Below are 21,857 nucleotides of genomic sequence, written 5' to 3'. Positions count from 1 at the left end.
AATCAGGCCTCATCGCACCAGTCTCTCTGGTGTCTGCTGCCCTTCTGGACTCTATCCTCAGTTCCTTTTATACCTCGTTTTGAGTCCATTGCACCTGTGGGCATTCCACACCTTTTCCCATTTGTCCAAATTAGTGTCTCTGGGAGGTATCACAAAGGGAAAAAACCATTCAAAACACACAGTAAGCATGTCAACAATAAAACACAAATCATGCAACTTCAACTAAATCCAAGCTTTTCCACTTTGTGGCACAGTCAGCTGGTAGAACCCCGGGTCAGAACCAAACAGGGCGAAGCTGCTTTTAGCTACTATGCTGCACACAGATGGAACCAGCTTCCTCGTGACCTCAACTGTGCCCCAACTCTAGTAACTTTCAAATCAAAATGAAAAATTTGATGCATTCATCAGCCTTTGAATAACTCTTTTATTGCTTTACCATCTGCACTGTCACTGCTCACCCTCTAAATGTGTCTTTTTAAAATGTATTTGATTTTTAAATCTGAAATTAATTTGTGTGTATTTAATTGTGATGTCACGTTGATTTTAATGGTCATGCTAATCTTGCTAATGGAAAGCACATTGAATTGCCTTTGTGTATGCCGTGGCTTGCCAAAATAAAATGAGTTGTAAATAAAATATGCTAAATAAAGAGCTTTTTATGTAAGAAAATAAATCTGTTTTAGTAAAGTACAGGACTAGTATACAGTATTTATGAAAATTATTGTTATTTTATGCATTTTGGAACCAAGTGTCCATCACTCAGTGATAAAACAGTGTTCTGGGACACTTAACACTTTATATTGTTACACATTTTAGAAATTTAATATAACAACTTGGTTATACGTGCTTGGTTAGAGCATGGTTAATAAATGTTCCTGCGTCAGTACATTCACCATCACACAGTTTTGTTTTTGTAACCGAGCGCCTTGAGCAAGTTTTGTGTGTTTGTAATTAACTGCAGATTTAGCAAATAAGCCGTAAAGATTTCCATTTGGCTTCTGTCCTCACCCTGCACTCAAATATTCTGTTTGAAGTGGTTGATGAGAGAGCAGAGAAGTGCATCAAAAGCACAAACCTCCGTGGTTCTTTTGGATGCAGATTCTCAAACAAACAAGCCGATCCACTGAGGCGTTCATTTGACAGGGAAAGGACTAGAATGAAGTTAAATTGTATGGTGGGAATTTCAAACATCTCCTTAAACACATTGAGTGTTTAATTGTAAGACAACAGCAAATTTACTTTCACATATGTGAAGCATGACAGCACACAGGTGGACAAGCGAGGGTCATTCATCTTGTGTCCACGACTCCCAGCAGTTTATCTGAGACAGATTGTAGAATGGGGCGTAACTGGTCTGAAATCACGTTATGGGAAAAAAAAAGGAAAAATGTGAGAGAATAAAGGAGAGAATAAATTGAGGTCCTCCTGGTCAAGCGACATGGTTTTTCACCGTTCTGTGACATATCAGGCACAGCAAATTTGTCGGACTTACAGAAAGCACCGCTGCTTGAGTTTTCCTTATCTCCCTTCAGGACCATCCAAGATTCAGTGTCCTGACCTCTGGTGCCAGGGACGAATAATGAATTCACTGATCCAGCTGAGCAGCGGCTGGACTACTGATAGCGTGACTTGTGTGGGAGAATATGAAAAATATTTGCCTTTGATTCAACCCTCTTTAACCAAGAGGTCTCATCATGTTGTTAACTTGGAAATCAAACTCTTACGGTAATATTAAGATTCATGTAGCTCATGTTTTACTTGAAAGCAGACTTTTGGAAACCAAAAAAAAAAAAGATTGAAAACCTTTTTTTTTCATTAAAAAGCAAAAACAACATATACTATGATTAAAAAATAGATATTTTTCACATTATCTAATTAATAAAAATGTGTAAATGCAACGTTGTGGAACTCGTTTGTGATGTTTGTGTATTTTAAATTCAAACCACACATCAGATGCATTTCCATCTACATAAATGATGACAACAAAGGAAAAACAACAGAACAGGGAAAAAAGCAAATTGAAAACATTGTCCTTGCTCAGAGAGCCCAGGTAACCTTGCCATGCTGTGCAGATCACTTATCTAAAGCCAAGGCCGTGGTCACCGTGCTTCATGCAATCACTGAAATTCCATCAATAATATAGAGCAAAACAATGAATTAATAAAAAAAAACTAAAACTGTTTCCTGCTTTAGTAGAAAGACATTCTTATCTTTGAGTGTGTTTCAAAAATTTTAAGATTTTAGTTTAATTTTTCATGCATCAAAAGTAAGATATGTTGATGCAGAAAAAAGGTGTTTATATAGGGTGCCAATGGTAAAACAATACAAATAAAGAGATAAATAAATGAACTGCTGCTGTTTTCCATATTTAACCTACTTATATTGGTAATAATAACAGGCTTCCTTTAGGAAACTGAAGGTAGCCGGTCTCTCCCCCCAACTGCTGAAGAACTTCTACAGAGCCATGATTGAGAGCATTCTATCACTCTGTATGATGGTGTGGTATGGGAGCTGTACTGTCCAGAACAAAAAAGACCTGGCCAGGGTGGTGAAAACTGCTCATTGGATCGTGGGGAGCCCACTACCAGATCTGGATTCAGTATATACTCTCCGGACTAAAAAGGAAGGCTAACCGTATCGCTGCTTATCCCTTCCATCCAGGTCACAAACTGTTTATGCCACTGCCATCCAGGAAACGGTGCAGGAATATCAAGGCCACAACCACCAAGCCGAGGAACAGCTTCTTCCCTAGTGCTGTTAAAGCCCCCCACACCCCCCCCCACCCACCCACCCCCACCTACCCACATTTGCAGATACCTACACTTCCAAACAATGACCCATGAGATGATTAGACTTTTAATGATGAGTTGGTTGTAATTTACAATGATTCTGTTTTTTTCATGCTGCTATTGTCCTGTTCACACTTGAATCCTCTATGTGCAATAACAAGTGGTGCAATAATATTAATCAACATGTCGATCAGTATGATCAGAATGTCAATCAGCGCAACATTTATCTTTTATATCTTAAAATTTTTTTTGCTTTTGTACTCATTCTCCTAGCGTGTGTATGGCTCCCTAAAGGGATGGTTATGTTTTGTTCTTTTTTAATCTTCATGTTTTAATCATTCCATTTGTGGTCTTAGTGCCCTTTAAGCTGAGAGCTACCAATCAAATCTTGTTATGTGTATGCATAATGACAATAAAGAATTCAACCAATCAATTATAATGTCACAATATTGAACAATAAATCTCATCTAAATAAATTAGGGTATAATACAGGTGCTGGCCAGTAAATTAGAATATCATCAAAAGGTTGAAAATATTTCAGTAATTCCATTCAAAACGTGAAACTTGTACATTATATTCATGCAATGCACACAGACCAATGTATTTCCGATGTTTATTACGTTTAATTTTGATATTTATAGGTGACAACCAATGAAAACATCAAATCTGGTATCTCAGAAAATTAGAATATTCTAAAGGCCAATGAAAAAATGTTTGTTTCTCTAATGTTGGCCAACTGAAAAGAATGAACATGAAAAGAATGTGCATGTATAGCACTCAATACTTAGTCGGGGCTCCTTTTGCCTCAATAACTGCAGTAATGCGGCGTGGCATGGACTCGATCAGTCTGTGGCACTGCTCAGGTGTTATGAGAGCCCAGGTTGCTCGGATAGTCGTCTTCAGCTCCTCTGCATTGTTGGGTCTAGCGTATTGCATCCTCCGCTTCACAATACCCCATAGATTTTCTATGGGGTTAAGGTCAGGCAAGTTTGCTGGCCAATCAAGGACAGGGATACCATGGTCCTTGAACCAGGTGCTGGTGGTTTTGGCACTGTGTGCAGGTGCCAAGTCCTGTTGAAAGGTGAAGTCTGCATCCCCATAAAGTTGGTCAGCAGCAGGAAGCATGAAGTGCTCTAAAACTTCCTGGTAGACGGCTGCATTGACCCTGGACCTCAGGAAACAGAGTGGGCCAACACCGGCAGATGACATGGCACCCCACACCATCACTGACGGTGGAAACTTTACACTGGACCTCATGCAACGTGGATTCTGTGATTCTCCGCTCTTCCTCCAGACTCTGGGTCCTTGATTTCCAAAGGAAATGCAGAACTTGCTTTCATCAGAAAACATAACTTTGGACCACTCAGCATCAGTCCAGTCCTTTTTGTCCTTGGCCCAGGCGAGACGCTTCTTGCGCTGTTTCATGTTCAAGAGTGGCTTGACACACGGAATGCGACACCTGAATCCCATGTCTTTCATGAGTCTCCTCGTGGTGGTTCTTGAAGCGCTGACTCCAGCTGCAGTCCACTCTTTGTGGATCTCCCCCACATTTTTGAATGGGTTTGTCGTCACAATTCTCTGCAGGGTGCGGTTATCCCTAGAGCTTGTACACTTTTTTCTACCACATTTTTTCCGTCCCTTCGCCTGTCTGTTAATGTGCTTGGACACAGAGCTCTGCGAACAGCCAGCTTCTTTAGCAATCACCTTTTGTGTCTTGCCCTCCTTGTGCAAGGTGTCAATGATTGTCTTTTGGACAGCTGTTAAGTCAGAAGTCTTCCCCATGATTGTGGTGCCTTCAAAACAAGACTGAGGGACCTTTTAAAGGCCTTTGCAGGTGTTTTGAGTAAATCAGCTGATTAGAGTGGCAGCAGGTGTCTTCTATATTCAGCCTTTTCAGAATATTCTAATTTTTTGAGATACCAAATTTGGAGTTTTCATTAGTTGTCACTTATGAATATCAAATTTAAATGTAATGAACATTGGAAATACATTGGTCTGTGTGCATTGCATGAATATAATGTACAAGTTTCACGTTTTGAATGGAATTACTGAAATATTTTCAACCTTTTGATGATATTCTAATTTACTGGCCAGCACCTGTATAATATAATTAGAATAGAATAGAATAGAATAGAATAGAATAGAATAGAATAGAATAGAATAGAAAAGTGGAGGGTACTCCAGGATTATGGGGTATCAGGTCCCTTGACATGAGCTGTTAGGTCCCTGTATGACTGAAGCTTGGTTCACATTGCCAGCAGTAAGTCGGACTTGTTGCTGGTGAGAGCAGGACTTTGCCATGGCTGCTCCTTGTCATCAGTTCTGTTCATAATTGGACAATATTTTTAGGTGCAGCCAAAGTGTTGAGGAGATCCATTTTGGTGGTCCAAGGATCAGGTCTCTACGTTTTGCAGATAATGTGGTCCTGTTGGCTTCATCAAAACGTGATCTCCAGCTCTCCCTGGAGTGGTACGCAGTAGAGTGTTTAGCAGCTGGGATGAGGATCAATGAGTTGAAAAAGGGTAGAATGCCTTCTCCAGGTCAGGGACAAGGTCCTGCCTCAAGTCGAGGAGTTTAGGTATTTTGGGGTCTTGTTCACGAGTGAGGGAAAGCTGGAGCATGAGATTGGTAGGCGAATTGGTGCTGGTACTCAGACTATAATTGTCTAGTCTTTGGAGATTTATTTTGACCAAACAGCACCTTAGCGTTTAGTCAAAATGATCTAACATTGGATGATGAAACAGGAGGCACATTCTTCTGGGGGAAAAAAAAAACCTGACAAACAAGCAGAATTTAAACTTTCAGCTCTCAGTGTGACAAAACATGCCAACATGGTGCTACAGTAACACTCAAGTTGTTCTTTAACGGTCTCTGGTATTATTGCTTGCCAGCAACACTCTTTTAGTTTGACAACGTTAGAGCAGTTCTGTCTTTGGAAAGATCTCAAGAAATCCAAATAATTTTCAAACTAAAACGACCATCTTCACAATAAACACACCTGAAGGAGAGCCCTTCCACATCTCTACGTAAAACTGTGAGGATTCATCTGACACAAGCAGAGAATCCTGAACAAGAAAATATAATGATAAACATTATCCTTGAGGAAAGGCGTCCACCACAGAGTGAACCCTACTGGGATGGTCCACTTCACTGCCTAAAACCTTCCTCACCTCCTCTAACGACCACGACACCGAGCAATACTTTAATAGACTTGATACAGCAGGAGGCAGATGAAGTCTCTGCTCCACAGGATGTGAGCAGAGCAGGAAAACAACAGGCAGCCTTCAGATATAAAAGTTACTGCTCATGAAAGACTTCAGCCACAACTTTGTTCAACTTTATGATGTGGTTCACAACATCCAGGGTCTAGTTTAGATGAATCTAAACCAGAGTTTTGTGTTTTTCTTATACTAACAAAGAGCAAACGGAACCTAAAGCAGACATATTATAACTTTTTTCTTAAGTTATAATATTTCTGTCGTCTGTAAAAATATTTTCATGAAGTTGATTTCACTAAATCCCTCTCACATAAAACAATTTCAGCAGTTTTATTCTTGACATTTTCAGTACCTTCCAGAATGAGCCGTTTCACGGCTCTATCCCTTTACGAAGACACACTAAACTTGGCCACCCCCACCCATCCCCTGCTCAGGCTGCTGTAAGTTGAAAAGCTCTGATATCTGGATGGGGCTTGAGTAGAGGCACTCAGGGGCGGATTTAGGACTGAAGAAGATCCGGGGCTTAACACACACATGCGCACGCATGTGCACGCACACACACACACACACACACACACACACACACACACACACACACACACACACACACACACACACACACACATGCGCGCGACACGCACTATATATATGTCTTGCACCACATAATTTTTAATCTGAAGCTACATATTAAGCATTTTCAGGGCAGAGTATTGTTCCTGTTAGTGTTTAGTGTGAGATGATAGTAAATATTCCCTTTCTTTCTCCAACAACTTTACCTGATAAGCTAACTTTAGGCAAACCAGCAGCACAACAAATATTTTCAAATAAGACTCACAACTCTGAGTCAACACCAGTCTCATCAACACTGGGGTTCTGTTGTACTTTATGTCCATCTTCACACATGCGTTTTAGGCAGACTGCAGAAGAAGCCGGCTGCTGAAGGGCTTCTTCAGTGGTGGAGGCTCAGACAGGCTGTATACAAACTACTGCCAGCTGCTCCCTCTATGTTGGACTTTGGTACTGCATGTTACTTCCATGCTTTAGATCCAGGGCTTTTCATAAAACATTCGGGGCTTGAGCCCAAGTAGCCGGGCCTAACCCCGCCCCTGGAGGCACTGCTCCTCCAGCAGCAGCTCTCCCCCATGTGAGAGGTGGTTCTAGTGTCATTTCCCTGTTTGCGACATCACAAATGGGGACTTTTTGAAACAGCTTGTTTTAGGCACACAATTCCCAAAACCAAACACTGACAGAAAACAGATGGATGGATTTTTTTCCATGTATGGATTATTTAAATGATTTCAATTCAATTCAAGTTTATTTCTAAAGCGCCAAATCACGACAAGAGTTGTCTCAAGGCACTTCACATAGTAAACATTCCAATACAGGTCAGTTCATTTAAAAAGTTTCCTATATAAGGATCCCAGCAGATTGCATAAAGCCACTGACTGGTGTCAGAGTCTTTACAGCAATCCTCATACTAAGCAATGTAGTGACAGTGGAGAGGAAAACTCCCTTTTAACAGGAAGAACCTCCAGAGGATCCTGACTCTGTATAAGCAGCCATCCACCACGACTCACTGGGGATGAGAAGATAAAGCAGGCACACACATCCACACACACACACAACATATATACCAAGAGGTGGTAGAGACACACGGCAGCGAAAAAGGATGCAACATTTTCCCTAAAAAGTCACATCTTTGTGTTTTTGTAAAATGATAAAATTGTAATTAGCCTAAATTTGTAAAGCACTTTATCAAGTCCAAGGGCTCCAAAGTGGTATCCTCTACAGCACATATGTCAGAGTCAAGGCCCGCGGGCCAGATGCGGCCCATGGAGCATTTTTATGTGGCCCGCGAGATAAATATCAAAAATATATTAAAACTGGCCCGCTGGCCGATTTTACCGCAAAGACTACAACTCCCATGATGCTTTGCGGCGCCAGCGCGAAGCAGACGTGCCCCCTCCTTTGTGTTTTTTCAGCACCGAGGCAGTCAGAGGTAGTTGGGTCTCTGCAGCTCCGCTGTCTCGTACAAACTACACTCCTCTCAGCGCCGAGTTCACTCAGCTGTTTTCTGACGTAGAAGCCCAGAAACGGAGATTCTAGCCGCTCAGTAATGTGTTCACAACTGAAAGAGAAAGTTTTCAAACTAACGTCCAGACAGAGCTGATATAACTCCAGCGACACGCTCAAACCAGCACGGCTCTGTGGCTGCTGTCGTGTTTCCTCCCTGACACACAACAACGTGGTCAAGCTGCTCAGACATGTTCATCAGCACAAACCTATGTGAGCACCTGTTGTCATCTAATGTTGTCGTTATTATGATGAAGATGAACAAAACAACAGGAGTCTCCTCCTCAGCTCAGATCAACCCCATGATGCAGGTATCTGGCTGGAACAGGTGAGCATCACAGTAAACCAGTGGAGCAAACTGAGCTTTAAATATGTTGGTTTTATGCTCTTTTTCTGCTCCAAAACATGAAAGTTAACAGGTGAGATGTTGCATTTTCATTTAAGATTAAATTATATTTTTATTTTGTTGTTGGCCCGTGAGAAAAGATTTAACCTACAGTAAACAGGAAGTGGAAAGGCTGCAGATAGATGAATAGAATAGAAAATCCCTTTATTGTTCCTCAGTGGGGAAAGCTAGACGTCAAAGCAGCGATGACTCTTATTACAGGAGAAAAAAAGGAGAATAAAAATAAGAAAAATGAATAAACAAGAAAACATAAATCCTGAATAGATTTGTAAAATGCTGATTATACCACAAGTAATGAATACCACTGATGTGTTTTATTTAAAACTGACTTGCTCGTGTGTAATTTGGTTATTCCACATTCAGTGTTAATGCAGAAATAAGTTTGTTTCCAAATTTAAAGGTTCAAAATTGCATAAATGTTGATAAAGAAAATGTGCAAATTTACCGTCACTTTTTCAAAAAATATTAAGTTTGGCCCTCGACTCCGTCCCAGAGTTTCATTTCGGCCCCGTGTGAATTTGAGTTTGACACCCCTGCTCTACAGTCATTCACACACTGATGATGATGAGCTACATTGTAGCCACAGCTACCCTGGGACACATTGACAGAAGCAAGGCTGACACACAAGCTGCACCCCCTCTGACCTCTGACCACCACCAGCAGACAAGTCAGGTAATGTGTCTTGCTCAAGGTCACAATGACTGAGGCAGATGGAGCAGATGTTTGAACACACAATGCACCGGTTACAGGAAGACCTCCTACTTGCTGTCGCCCACATTTGAAAGTTAAATGCATGACTTCTACTTTACTTCACATTAATCAGGTTATTTTCCTATTCCAAAGGTGGTTTTCTGAGGATTGGTTGCAGGATAAAAATGTTCAACTGCTCATGAGTCAGAGATTTGTCAAGTTAGGTGTTTACCCGTGACATCCTCCTTTCTGATTATCACAGAGGGAAAAAAACATGAATCATAATAAGCAAGTGGTAATAATAGCTCAGACAGCACTACTACTGATGCAGATGAACAAAAATAAGTCCAACCATTACACAAATACTGATATAATACAGAGTATTAAAAATACATGATCTGTATCTGTACAGCAAAAGTGTGTTGAGAATACTTATGCTAATAAAGGAAAACATCACGTCAGGAGGAATAAAAACATTTCAATCATCAGATGATTAAATCTATACTTTGATTTGATGTCAAACATGACGAAAGTACTATTTTGACACACTTATTAGAAGTTAAACTATCCTTTAATGTCCTAAAATAAAACACATTGATGCTGAAGAACTTTTTATTCCACCTCCTACTGTTCTTGTTTCTGCAGATTTACGCCCACACAAACACACAGGACGTGAAGAGAAGGTGCTGCTGGAGCCCTGCAGCTAAACAGCTCCTGCTGTCACAGAGTATTTAAAAGCACTACCTGCTGCTCCTTCTGAGCCCAGTTAAAGACATGATTATAACTCACAGGCTCTCTGAGGTTGAAGTGCTCCGGTTTACAGCTTGACTTTATTATCAGCTGTGGGTGCTTTGAATGACAAAAGACGGAGAAGCCAGATTCATTTCAGTTTGTGTTTTGTTTGACTCATCAGCGTTGTGTTTGCTGACGTCTGTTATGAAGACTGGAATAAAAAACTGGCCTTTTTTTAGTTGGGAATACATTGATACTTCCCCATATTTGAATTTTTTTGGTCAATATGAAATCCTTTAAAGATCCTATTTTATGCAAAATACACATTTTGGAGCTTTTGACGTTTTATTGTTATTTTCCTATGAAAAAAAGCCCCAAGTTGATTTTTTTAGTGTCACACATGCATTTTCCTGTCTCAGCTGCAAATCGTCTGCTTTTTGCCCAGCGCCTGCAGAAGGCTGGATGGGGTTGTCGCTGCGTCATCACGTCTTGCTCCTCCCTATCTTGAAACCAGATCCCTCCCACCCAGGCCCTTGTTTACAGTGGCGGAGCTTGATATGTGCAACATGTGCGGCCGAACAGGGCGGCAGTCTGCAGGGGGCGGCATTTAATTTCCTTTTTTTTTTTTTTCTAATTTTTTTTTTTTTTAGCATCAACCAATACATAAACAAAACATAGAAATCGCATGTTCTTAATAATAATAGTGATGATAATAATAATATTTCTGTAATAAAAGCACAACAAAGTGTAATCCATATCAACTACTCCCTGTCACATGACCCACGTCAGCTGATGTGAGGTCCCTCTCCTGATTGGCTCCTTTCACGTCGCGGCAAACATGAAAGCTGCTCCTGCCGTGGCTATAAGCTTGTTGCTTGTAGAACGGCGTTGGAAAACAAAGCGTTTTTCTCCCCTCAATTCATTTATACTCTCATTTTACCTCAGCGGTAAGTGTTCTTAACATCTACCAATAACACCCTTTTACTTGTCAGTGACCAGTCGATCGTTTTCGCTATAAAAAATGACCTTGTTCGGCGGAGTTCCCACCGCGACCAGAACTCCGGTTCAAAATCGCTGTTTTTGAAACACTTTTATTTACTTAAGCACTTTAATGGGCTTAACTTGAAACCAAGAGCAATCGAATGATTATTGTTATGTGTTGCCTTGAATTCGGCTATGCTGTCTGTCAGACAGTTGTTTTCCTTTATTGTTGTTTTTGTATTCGTTTGTAGCAAACACTACTGGAATGCATAGATTGAGCTACGTAGCCAAGATGATTAATAATTGACCTGTTGTACATTCGTGATATGTTTACCGGTAAACTGAATAGAACTTGATGTGCTAATGAACATTTCTCTGGCCTACAGGTCAGGTTTTTTTTCCCCATGTTGAACGGATCGTCTTCATATTGAAGTGGCGAGCTGGTAGGACCATTCTTTCTTTTTGGAATCGGGAAATTAGCTATTATTTACCCCATGAAAAACGGAGCGGCAGCGGGCCGCTGGGGTTGCCCTGCTAGTATGATCTTGTTTATACTGTAAACTGCCATAAAATAAAAACTATAATAGCTAGAGCAGTCTTTTTTTAGCTGAAAGTTGAGACTCTCGCCTTTCAGCACATCTGTACTGTACAAGTCGATGATGCCATCATGTTGTGTTAAGTGTGTCTATTTCAGTAGAACTTTGACAAGTGGTGAGAAGGTGGCCAGGAGCTGGATGTTGTATTCAGTCAGCAAACGTTGTTATATATACACTCCACGCAATTTGAAACAAAGTTGTAGGTGTAATGTTTTTTCGTGTGTGTGTGTGTGTGTGGGGGGGGGGGGAGGGGGGGGTTACAGGGGAATCTCGCACAGGGCGCCAGTTAGGCCAGCTCCGCCTCTGCTTGTTTATCAAATGTTCGTAGAAACTGTCCTAGAATTCTTCCTACAAATGGACGAACAGTCAAAAGCCTGATTTATGAAAATGTGGTGGCCTCTGTTTCTCCACAATAGTCTGATGATAAATCCCAACTGGGCGTACCCAGGTGTTCGTGTCCGTTCTCTGTCATTTACATACAAAAATCCCCTCAATTAACCTTTGCTCAATTAGCAGCTCCACCCTCCAATGGTGAGTTCTCCTGGAGTGGGGTGGGGTGCTGAGTGGGACATGACAGCCTGAATCTGCTGTCTCTGGGTCTGCAGCTGTGTACTATTGTGGAATTCACACGGGGGTTTCATCAAAAGCAAGTGTCTTATTTGCTGATTGATGGAACGGCTTATGAAAATAACTTAAACTTCATAAAACACTACATATCAATAGTTTTAATGGTAATATTTGATCATATATTGTGCCTACCGCTGCTCTTGAAGGTATAAAAAAGTAGCATGACACAGGGCCTTTAAATGTTTATGTATTAATTTTTATAGACAACCTGAACTGCAGCTGCAGACATGCTGCAGGAAAATTCATTCTTTTTTGCGTATTTTGTCAACTTCATACGGGTTAACACTTGTTTTGCTGCTGTTTTACAGCAAAAAATTTGACTGAAATAAAATGCAGCTACTGTCAAGGGGCGGCAAAAGAGTTAGGACTCATGCATCTCATGAATAATGTGTGGTAACAAAAACAAAGATCCACTTCTGACAACACAAGCTGCTGTAAACAATTTACAACATCAGACGTTCACCACGTTGCTTGTTACGGTTGGGTAGTGGTGACACACCTGCACAAATAATCAAGAGCAAAAGGAATCATCATAAATGTACACATTTGCACCAACACACCGCTCATTTTTCTGTCCCGTTTTTTTCCTGTAGAAAAAGGTGCTGCATTTGTCAGCACAAAAGAGGACAGCTTTGCATACAAAGTGGAAAGACGGTCTACACTCTACTACGACGTTTTACGTCCGGGGAATTCTCCTTCTGGCTCCGAACTAAAAATATTGCTCACATCTTCTGTCAGCAATGCACCAAGGAGCAAATACAAGCTCGCAGAGACCTCCAGGAGCGTAAACGCCGGGAAGTCACAACTGCTCAGGCGTAAAACCAGAGTCTTATCTGTGTCAACACATGTGGAGTTAATGTGTCCGCCTGTTTAACGCTGGTTATTGGCTGTGATTTAGTAAATGCAGCACAGGATGATATTCTTTTAAAAAAGGTGACATTTGGGGTAATTGCATTAATGTGATATTTAGATAAATCTCATCAAATTCTGCTTGACTGTCGAAAGAGAAAGAGCCTTTCAACGTGTAAAACAGTCTGCGGGGTTTGTTAGAGATGATTCACACAGTGTGGAAAAAACCCCACAGCTGATACTTTTTAAAGTGGTACAAATTTTAGAGTGTAATTATTCTGCGAAAAAGATAAATTTAACTGCCCATTAGTGAGAGCGTCATGGATACATTCTGTTTTCCCAGTTGGTTGTGCATAATGGGCTGAAATTTGGCTCCAGACCCCTTTTTTATTACTACAGTGCTCATTAAATGCAACACTTGGCACATAATAATGTCCAGTTTCACCAGAGTTCTTGCTGCTGCAGAGGAGAACATCTCCAATAAATGCAACACATTATAATTATTAAGATTCAAATGACTTGAGAAAAATCAGGTTCGACTTTTTGTAGCGACAGATTTGTATGGAATTGTCTTGAAACACACAGGAACAATTTTAAAGGAGTGCTTTATCATAAATTCAATTATTTGTGTCTTAAGATAGATGATGTGTAGAAATTTAAATGGATCAGAGTTTCTGGCAGGAGCAGCGAAGTGCACGAGGTCAGAAAAGAGGGCATGAAGCCTTAGGTTGACCTGACACACCCATGTAACCATCTGCTCACATAAACCTTCTCTGGAAACGGCAGACTCATTAAAAGCAGTGAGTTATTCATCTTAAAACTAACCGAGGATATCTTTGTAAACCTGGACGCTGTCCAGGAGTTTTGTTTAAAAGAGCTTCTGATGTCAGAGTTAAAGCTGCTATCTGGAGTTTTCCCTTTTCAGGGATTATGTGTGATTTTTCAGAAATCCATAAAAGTGATTGTCTCATTATAACGTAGGAAATATGTATTGTTATTGTTTTGTTTTTTTTGCTAAGCCTGCCCCCGTCCCGTAGAGCAAGTGATATGAACTGAGCGGCGGTCAGCACTAACCAATAGCGTTAGACTACCGCTTACATACAGATGTCAATTACAGAGCATGCTCGAGCTTTTAAGGACGTACCTCGGTTGATGTAGAGTTGGCGACCTTTCTCATAGACCAGTGAGTTTTTAAAATGTACAGTATATATATGAAAACTCAACTGCATAAGTGTAAAAAAATGTGTTTTACTTCTGTTTTTTCAGCCAGACGAGCCCGTTCATGAGCAAGAGGCGTTGCTTTCGGCCACAAATATGAAAATGAAACGATTTGGTGTGATATACTTGTCAGCCACTAGATGGTGCCATGAGATTAAAAAAATCCTGACTTTAAAGTCACCCCAAATCAACATTTTTTTTCTGATAAACTATATAAATGTGTGTCTAATCCTGCTGCAGACACGTGTAGTCAATAGTTTAGCACTTAAGTGCATTTTAGTCAAAATTTTAATTTTCTGCCCAAAACTTTCAGTGTTGTGCTCGTTGTCAGGTAAAAACTCTGCACTGCCGTTGAATTTAAATCTGCCATTGCTATTGGCTAAGAGGTACCCTAGAATGTTAGCTGGTACCATATGATGTCACAATGTCGTTGTAAGCCTGTGTGTGTGTGTGTGTGTGTGTGTGCGTGCGTGCGCGCGTATTTGTTAGCGGCTCCACCCTCTCGGTCTGCTAGGCAACAGCATTTGTTGCAATTTTCGAACAGGAAGTGGGAGTGGAGTAATACTCTGGTAGGGGGGACTTGCTCTGTAAATAAATATTCAGGTTAACAGTGAAATAATGATGTTTTACTTGGTTTATTGAGTGAAATTATGCCCAACAATGAGAAATCTGTGCCATCAACCTTGATTCAAATGTCTCTTTCTCTCAATCATTCCCCCAACCTTTGGGTTTTCTTCATTAGACTTTTTAATGATGTGAGAATGAAGCCATTTTGAGGTTGATTTGCAATATCAAGAAAATATGAGTCAATTTTGTTTTTTAGGTTAATATCTGATGCACATTAATTAATACAAGCCTGGAATTAATTCCCTAAACAGGAACCAGTGACGATTTAGGAAAATATAGTTGGAGGATGGTTTCTCTAAAGCGGCTCATCATGCTCCGACATGCACACAAGAAGCTGGATGCCTGATGTTCTTTTGTCCAGTCTTGTTTTAGTGTGCTTCTAGAGAAAAGAGGATCAGGAGGTGACCCAAATTCAGGCGTAACTGGAGGCTGCAGGCTGGATGCCAGAGGTTCTTAGTTTTTGAATCAGCAGTTAAAACTTAAAAGTGCCACAGGGCAGGATATCCAGAGTAAACTGATTTACCAAACACAAAGCAAACAGGAGAACAAACACAAGGATCTTACAGAGAGAAAAGCTAATTGGGCAGGATGTACAGAGAAACTGATGAAAACGGGTGAGTAGCAATCAGCAAATAAGCAAATACAAAACAGATGCGAGGAGAGGGAAGTAGGCAGGATGAGCTTGAACAACACTTTAGCTGAAAACTTCAAGGCAAAAAAGTGGACAAATTGAAATATTCTGCTTTGAGTGGAGCTGTGAGTGCTTGATAAACAAAGGTTCTCTAAAAATGATGATGCACCTCCACATTGTGCATGATCACTGCATGGTGAGAGGAAACCACTTGAACAATAAGACCATCTTAAATGTTTTTAACTGTTGCAAGGTAACAAATCCACCTCCTTAAAGGCATATTTCAGACAGCCTCTGTTCAGAGAAGTAATGCTTCTATCAGACAGGAATGATGTTGCTGCCATCTCAGCAGTCACATATCTTTACAGCAGTTAATGCAACATTATTTAAAGAAGACATATTTGCAAATGTCACCTTTTGCATTTTTTTCTGCTGTCAAGTGGGTCTCTACTGCCTCTAAAAAATTCATCCATTGTCAGTGTTTGGTGTTAGGAATTATGTGCCTAAAACAAGCTGTTTGTGGTGTCACAATCAGGGGAGTTAGCATAAAACCACGTCTCACCTGTTGACGCTGGAGGAGCAGTGATTCTACTCTGAGCCCCTCCCAGATATGGGAGCTTCTCAGCTTACTGTGGCCTGAGTGAGGGGTGGGTGGGCGTGGCCAGCTCCAACTTGTTTTCTTAAGCCTATTTTATAAAAGGATACAACCAATTTGCTGCAAAGCTGAGCCAGCATCAGGGAGCCTCAGGTTTTTTATAAGTGGTCAGACAATGGCAGTAACAAAGAATTACGAGAGGGATAATCAATTCTGGGCCCAGAGGGCTGGTGTCCAGCATGTTTTAGTTATTTCTCTGTTCGAACACACTTGATTCAGTGGTTAATTGACCTGTGCAGCAGCTCATCAGGCTCTGCAAACACCTGTTATTTACTTGAATATTGAATTAGGTGAGCTGAAACAGAGTTTAAACTAAAACATGATGGATAACGGTCCTCAAGACCCCAAATTGAATCCCCCTGGATTATGGGATGGTGGTTGACAGTGGGTATGGGGGTGGTCTCTGCGCTGTCACGGATATCTTTTTAACTTGATCATAACTTTCTTTTTATTATGATTGAAGCCACACTCCTTATGTTTTTTCACATGCTCTTCCTTTGGTGTTTGTTGGGTTAGGTTTATGGTGAGTCCCCGTGAACTGTCAGATGATCTGAGCTCCAGCTCTAACGGAGAGAAGCCCCTGGAGCTCTTCATCACTCCACTTTATCATCTCAGCTGATTCTGCTAACAAAAGCTAAATTTACTGCCCATGTTTACTTTCATTTTCAATATTGTAGCCAGCTGGAGCTAAGCAGTGACTCCTGATTGCTCCTTTATTCATTTTTATTTAAAAAGCAATACGTATCCAAAACATTTAACGTCAATTTTACAAACACAAACATTTCAGAAAAGTACATTTCAGTTATTTAAAATGTTATTCCAAATGTAATTTACAATAACATTTTTTAGGTTCACTCACCTGTTGCTGTGCTCACAAAAAACTATGGAGATAAAAAACTTTTTAAAAATGGTGAGCAGCGGAAAACATATGTATTTATTTATTCTGATTATTTCTTTACTTATTAATTGTATTATTTTTATTTTGTTTTACAATTATGTCTTGAATATATAAGATCAATATATGGGGGGGGGGGGGCGCACTTCTCCACCCCTGGCAACCCCTTGGGGGCACCCTTGCCCTACTCTCTCACACACACACACACACACACACACACACACACACACACACACACACACACACACACACACACACACACACACACACACACACACACACACACACACACACACACTGGTGATGATAAGCTACGATTTGTAGCCACAATTGTCGTTGGGCACACTGACAGAGGCAAGACCTGCCGTAGACAGGCACCACCGGTACCTCCGACCACCACCAGCAGGCAAGGTGGGTTACCGGTAAGTGTCTTGCCCAAGGACACAACAGCAGCATTTTCTGGTCTGGTCGGAGCTGGGATAGAACCTGCAGCCTTCTGATTCCTGGACAGCCCGCTCTACCTTCTGAGCTACTGCTGTCCAATGTAACACAAACTGAAGGAAGTGGGATGGTTTATAAAACAATATTTTTTTAACTGCAGCAGGATCTAGGAGGAAGCTTTAAAATAGCAGCAGTACATTTCAGAGAAAGGTCCATTTGATTCTCTAAAACAGAGGCTTGTTCTACAGCGAATGGTATTTATGCTTCTAAATAATTATAGTAAAATACTTATGAATTAATATGTATATGATTTACATTTTTAGACTGGCACTGATTTAGGACAGCACCTGTACCCTCCAACCATAGGCTGAACTCAGACTAGCCGTTAGCTCAGCAATCATATTTCTTTTAGCACAAGCTGTTCAAAAAGCCGATGAATTATATGATGGCAATAATAACTTTTATGCAGAAATGTGTGTCAAAATGGCTGAAATATCCCTTTAACAATTTAATTTAATTTTCTTCTGTGCAGAAGTTTAAATTTTCACATCTTTGCTTCAGTTGATTAACTCAACATGTGGTAAATTTAAGACAAAGCTATTTGATTTTACTGACTTGTAGAAGTATTAATGTCTAACATCAGTAAAGGTCATTTTACCTACTGCGTGTACCTCACATGATTATTCCCTTTCCATTTGAGCACATCCTTCTAAAAGTACAATATTAGAGTATATTTAAAACTCCACAGATCTGCTGTAATTTCTCTTGTAAATTTGATTAGCAGATTTCAGGGTGTAACATACGTCCGGGACTCTGTTAGAAAAAGAAAATTCAACCTCATTGTTTACGATTCCACTCGAAGCTGAAATGAATCTCTTCAAGTTGTTTGTCTGAAGCACTTTGTTTAATGTGCGGCTGACCGCATGCGCCACGCATCTCTTTGCGCAGGATGCAAGGTCCCTCCGTCCTTGTATTGTGTGTGTGTGTGTGTGTGTGTGTGTGTGTGTGTGTTTCAGCTTGTCCCTTCAGCAATGTCACCAGGAGAAATCCCCCTGATTAAAATCGCACGTCACTGTTTGTGTATGAATCAATAAGGTTCACTTATTATTTTACATTTAATTCAGGTGAGCTGCTCTGGAGAACAATACAGGCAGCATTAGATGAGTTCATTTGACAAATGAATTCTTCAAGACACATGTTGATTACTGATCTACAATGTTATGTAATTTTATATATTTTTTCAGTTGAAGAGGTTCGTATTCTCAGGCGTTGACATATAGTAGAGTTAATTATTCTAAACATGCTAAATTAGTCTAGGAGCATAAAGACAAACCTTTCTTGGGATGAGCGATTATTCCAAATATGATTAGAATAGAGTAATTACACCCGTTAAGCAATCAGAGAACTTTTCCCCACAGCTATTACAGATTTAATGCATGAATTATTATTTACCCGCTGATGTTTTAGATATTTTTTGGGGAAAAAAGCATTTTTTAAACCGAGAAATTTTGGACTGCAGCACAGTTTGCACCCTGACAGCATTGAGGATGGTGCTGCTGCATGGAGCATTAAGGTGGTGCAGGAGCAGCATTAAGGGAAAGTGTGATTCATACCCTCACCTGATAAAATGGGGGTTTAAAGCATAAGAACTCCACTATATTCCTTCAGTAACTAGAAACAAAGTGCTCTTAAACACAAGTATCTGCAGAGCTGCTTGCTGACTAACAGAAAAGTATTGTCTGTTCTGCAGCTGTGTTAATCTTGTCATGCATTATCTGCCCAGTGAATCTTTGTTGGGTAAATAAATGAATGTTTGAATGGTCTGTCTGGCTTTGTTCTCAATGTGTAACAACTCTCTACCTGAGAAAGCACAAAGGCATGAGGCTCTCCTGCAACCCCAGACACTGTCGCCATTTGTTCTAATTCCAGCTTTTCATATTCACTCATTTAATTAAATTTGTGTCACCAGATGAAAAGATTTTCAATGTCAAACAGGGGCTCAACACAAGGGTTGGATGTGCCACTTGTGGTTCTGGGCTCCCCACACACAGAAGAAGAGGAAATAGAAAAACAGTCTTAGAGATATCAAACCTTATCAGGGGGATCTCTTTTATTGTATTCAGGGTTTGTTCACAGTCTCTGCCAAGTGTGCCTTTTCATAGGGAGGGCCATTTACCAGAACAAAACCCCATTCCTATAACAGAATGCACCAAGGTTAAAAAACTGCAGCTGCTGCATGAAATCGTGAAACTTCTGCTCGTTTTAGGATCAAAGTCCTGCACATCAAGGGTGAGATGAAGCTAAAACTCACCACTGATCCAGTTTTTACCATTTTAAAGTACTTTTCAAGTATTCCAAGTCCACTTTTTCTTTAAATTGGAAAAGTCTCCCACTAATTTCTCAATTTTTCTCACAGTCAGGTCTGACGCAATAAATTCCGCCGCATGATCGAAGAATTACCGGAACATTTTAACGAATTTAACCAGTTTCAGGAAAGTTAAAAAAAGCCATAAAATGTGACCTCTGAGCATCGCAGCTTAGGAACACCCCATCCGTGTTTTTACGCACGATTTGAATGCTGAAAGTGCATAAAATCTGCCCCGAACAACCTTGTGCTCGGTCAGAAGCGCACATGAGCTATCCGAGGTGCTTATTTCCCTCCAGCCACATCTTTCAGGTGCAACAAGCATCACAACAACAGGTTGAATCCTCGACTACAAAACCCGAATCGGACAAAAAGCAGCTCACCTTCCACCTCGTCTTCAGGCAGGGTGACAGGGGTCCGGTAGGTGAGGACATCCGGGATAGTGCAAAGCCCCTTGTACATGAACCTGGTGGTCACAGCACGCACTGGCATTTCTGCGAGGGAAAGCCAACAACTGTGTTGCGATCGTCATATAGCCTCGCTCTCCGGAGTTTTTCCGACGGACCTTCAGCTACCGCCCTTGATATTTGAAAGGAAAAATCAAGCAGATGATGGAGAAAATAAAAATGAAAAATGAAACCATTCGCAAAGTTGAAATATTCAATAATGCTGGGGTGACAAAAAACTGAAAAAAAAGAAAAAAAAATGCATTTTGCACTGGTCGTTTTAACAACAAGGCAGATTGTAAATGGCCAGGTTGAATATGAGATGAAATGATGTGGCCAACTTTTAATTTAGAGCCTAATTTGAGCCAACGTGGAATCTGTCGTTCATTTATGTTTCATCACAGCAACTAAATCAATAAAATAATGAAAAAACAATAAAACAATTTAAATTGAACTGTTCCATTGATCTTACTCGTTCCTATAAGGCGTCTTGATGTTTCAAACAGTCTGTTCCCGACTGAGCCAGCTTCACTTTTCTCTCCCGTTTCGGCATCTTGCTTTGAAGAAAATACAAATAAAACGCAAACAAGCCAAACGGATGGAAGAGCGGATGTTTGTGTGGAGACGCAGCAGAGCGCTGATCCTGTCCACTAAACGAGGCTGGAATAAATAACGGGAATGATTTCGTGTCGCGTGATCTTAATGTTCCTCCGTCTCTGGAGAAATCCTGGGTGGGTGACCCCCCGCTCCTCTGATCCAGACGCTCTGCACGAGGCTGCGACGCTGGTCCGAACACATGGAGTCCTCCCGAGCGCTCCACCGCCGCCTCTCCAGCCTGTTTCTCACCAGAGTCTGCGAGAGACCGCCTAGAATAAGCTCCTCTCTCCTCGCTCACACTCCACCCGTTTGACTCAAAGATGTTTACAGGAACAACGTCACGCAACAGGTTGGAGCTTCAGGAGCCTGCAGACAAAGATAGAGCTACTCAGTAAAGGGGTGATAATTATTTTAAAGCCACATTTCAGCTATAAACACACAAATAGTCCTAGTAACATTTATTTGAAGACAAAAATGTTGTTGACCCGTTACAATAAATGTTAAAATATTGAAATTGTAATTCATGCTTCAACTGGATTATTGAGAATAATTTATACATTAAGGCTCCATGTGACTGGAATAATCTTCCTTTATCTATTCGTTGTTTATCATCATTCACAACATTTCGAAGGGCTCTGGTCGATCATCTTCATGAATAATTGTCTGTTACTAATTGTATTTGTTCAACAGGCGGTTACTTTTGTTTTGTCCTTGTTAGTTGGGGTCGTGTAGTGTGGGGTGAAGTATTGTGAGCCTTTGAGGGTGTGTGTGTGTGTGTGTGGGGGGGGGGGGGGGTGTCTGTAAATGATTGTTGTAATGTTTTGATTTTTGCTCTGCTGTCTTGCTCTTGATTTTTGTTCTTCTTTTTGTTGTAAAGGAGGACCTACTCGAAAACGAGATGTTTCATCTCAAGTGGTTATTCCTCCGTATAAAATTATGTTTAAATAAATAAATGAATATTAAAGGTAAACTTTACTCATATTTTTAATACATTTGTAATGGTTAGCAGGGATGAATGCCT

General features: G+C 40.7%; 1 protein-coding gene across 1 annotated transcript in view; it reads right to left on the bottom strand.

Annotated features, from left to right (window-relative positions):
• The window catches only part of cabp7b (calcium binding protein 7b), a 34,379-nt gene extending 13,212 nt beyond the window's left edge, over positions 1–21,167 (bottom strand). The window contains exons 1-2 of the mRNA XM_015941741.3: positions 20,712–21,167; positions 20,177–20,372 (exon numbers count right to left, since the gene is read on the bottom strand). Coding sequence (XP_015797227.1) covers positions 20,177–20,285 — 109 coding nt within the window. The 5' untranslated portion in view covers positions 20,286–20,372; positions 20,712–21,167. The remainder of the gene's footprint in view (positions 1–20,176; positions 20,373–20,711) is intronic.
• Between the last annotated feature and the right edge of the window lie 690 nt (positions 21,168–21,857).

Source organism: Nothobranchius furzeri, chromosome 6 (genome assembly GCF_043380555.1).
Source record: "Nothobranchius furzeri strain GRZ-AD chromosome 6, NfurGRZ-RIMD1, whole genome shotgun sequence".
In the NCBI taxonomy this organism is placed as follows: domain Eukaryota; kingdom Metazoa; phylum Chordata; class Actinopteri; order Cyprinodontiformes; family Nothobranchiidae; genus Nothobranchius; species Nothobranchius furzeri.
The sequence above is the reverse complement of the archived record's forward strand: the minus strand, read 5'-3'. Positions and strand labels throughout refer to the sequence as shown.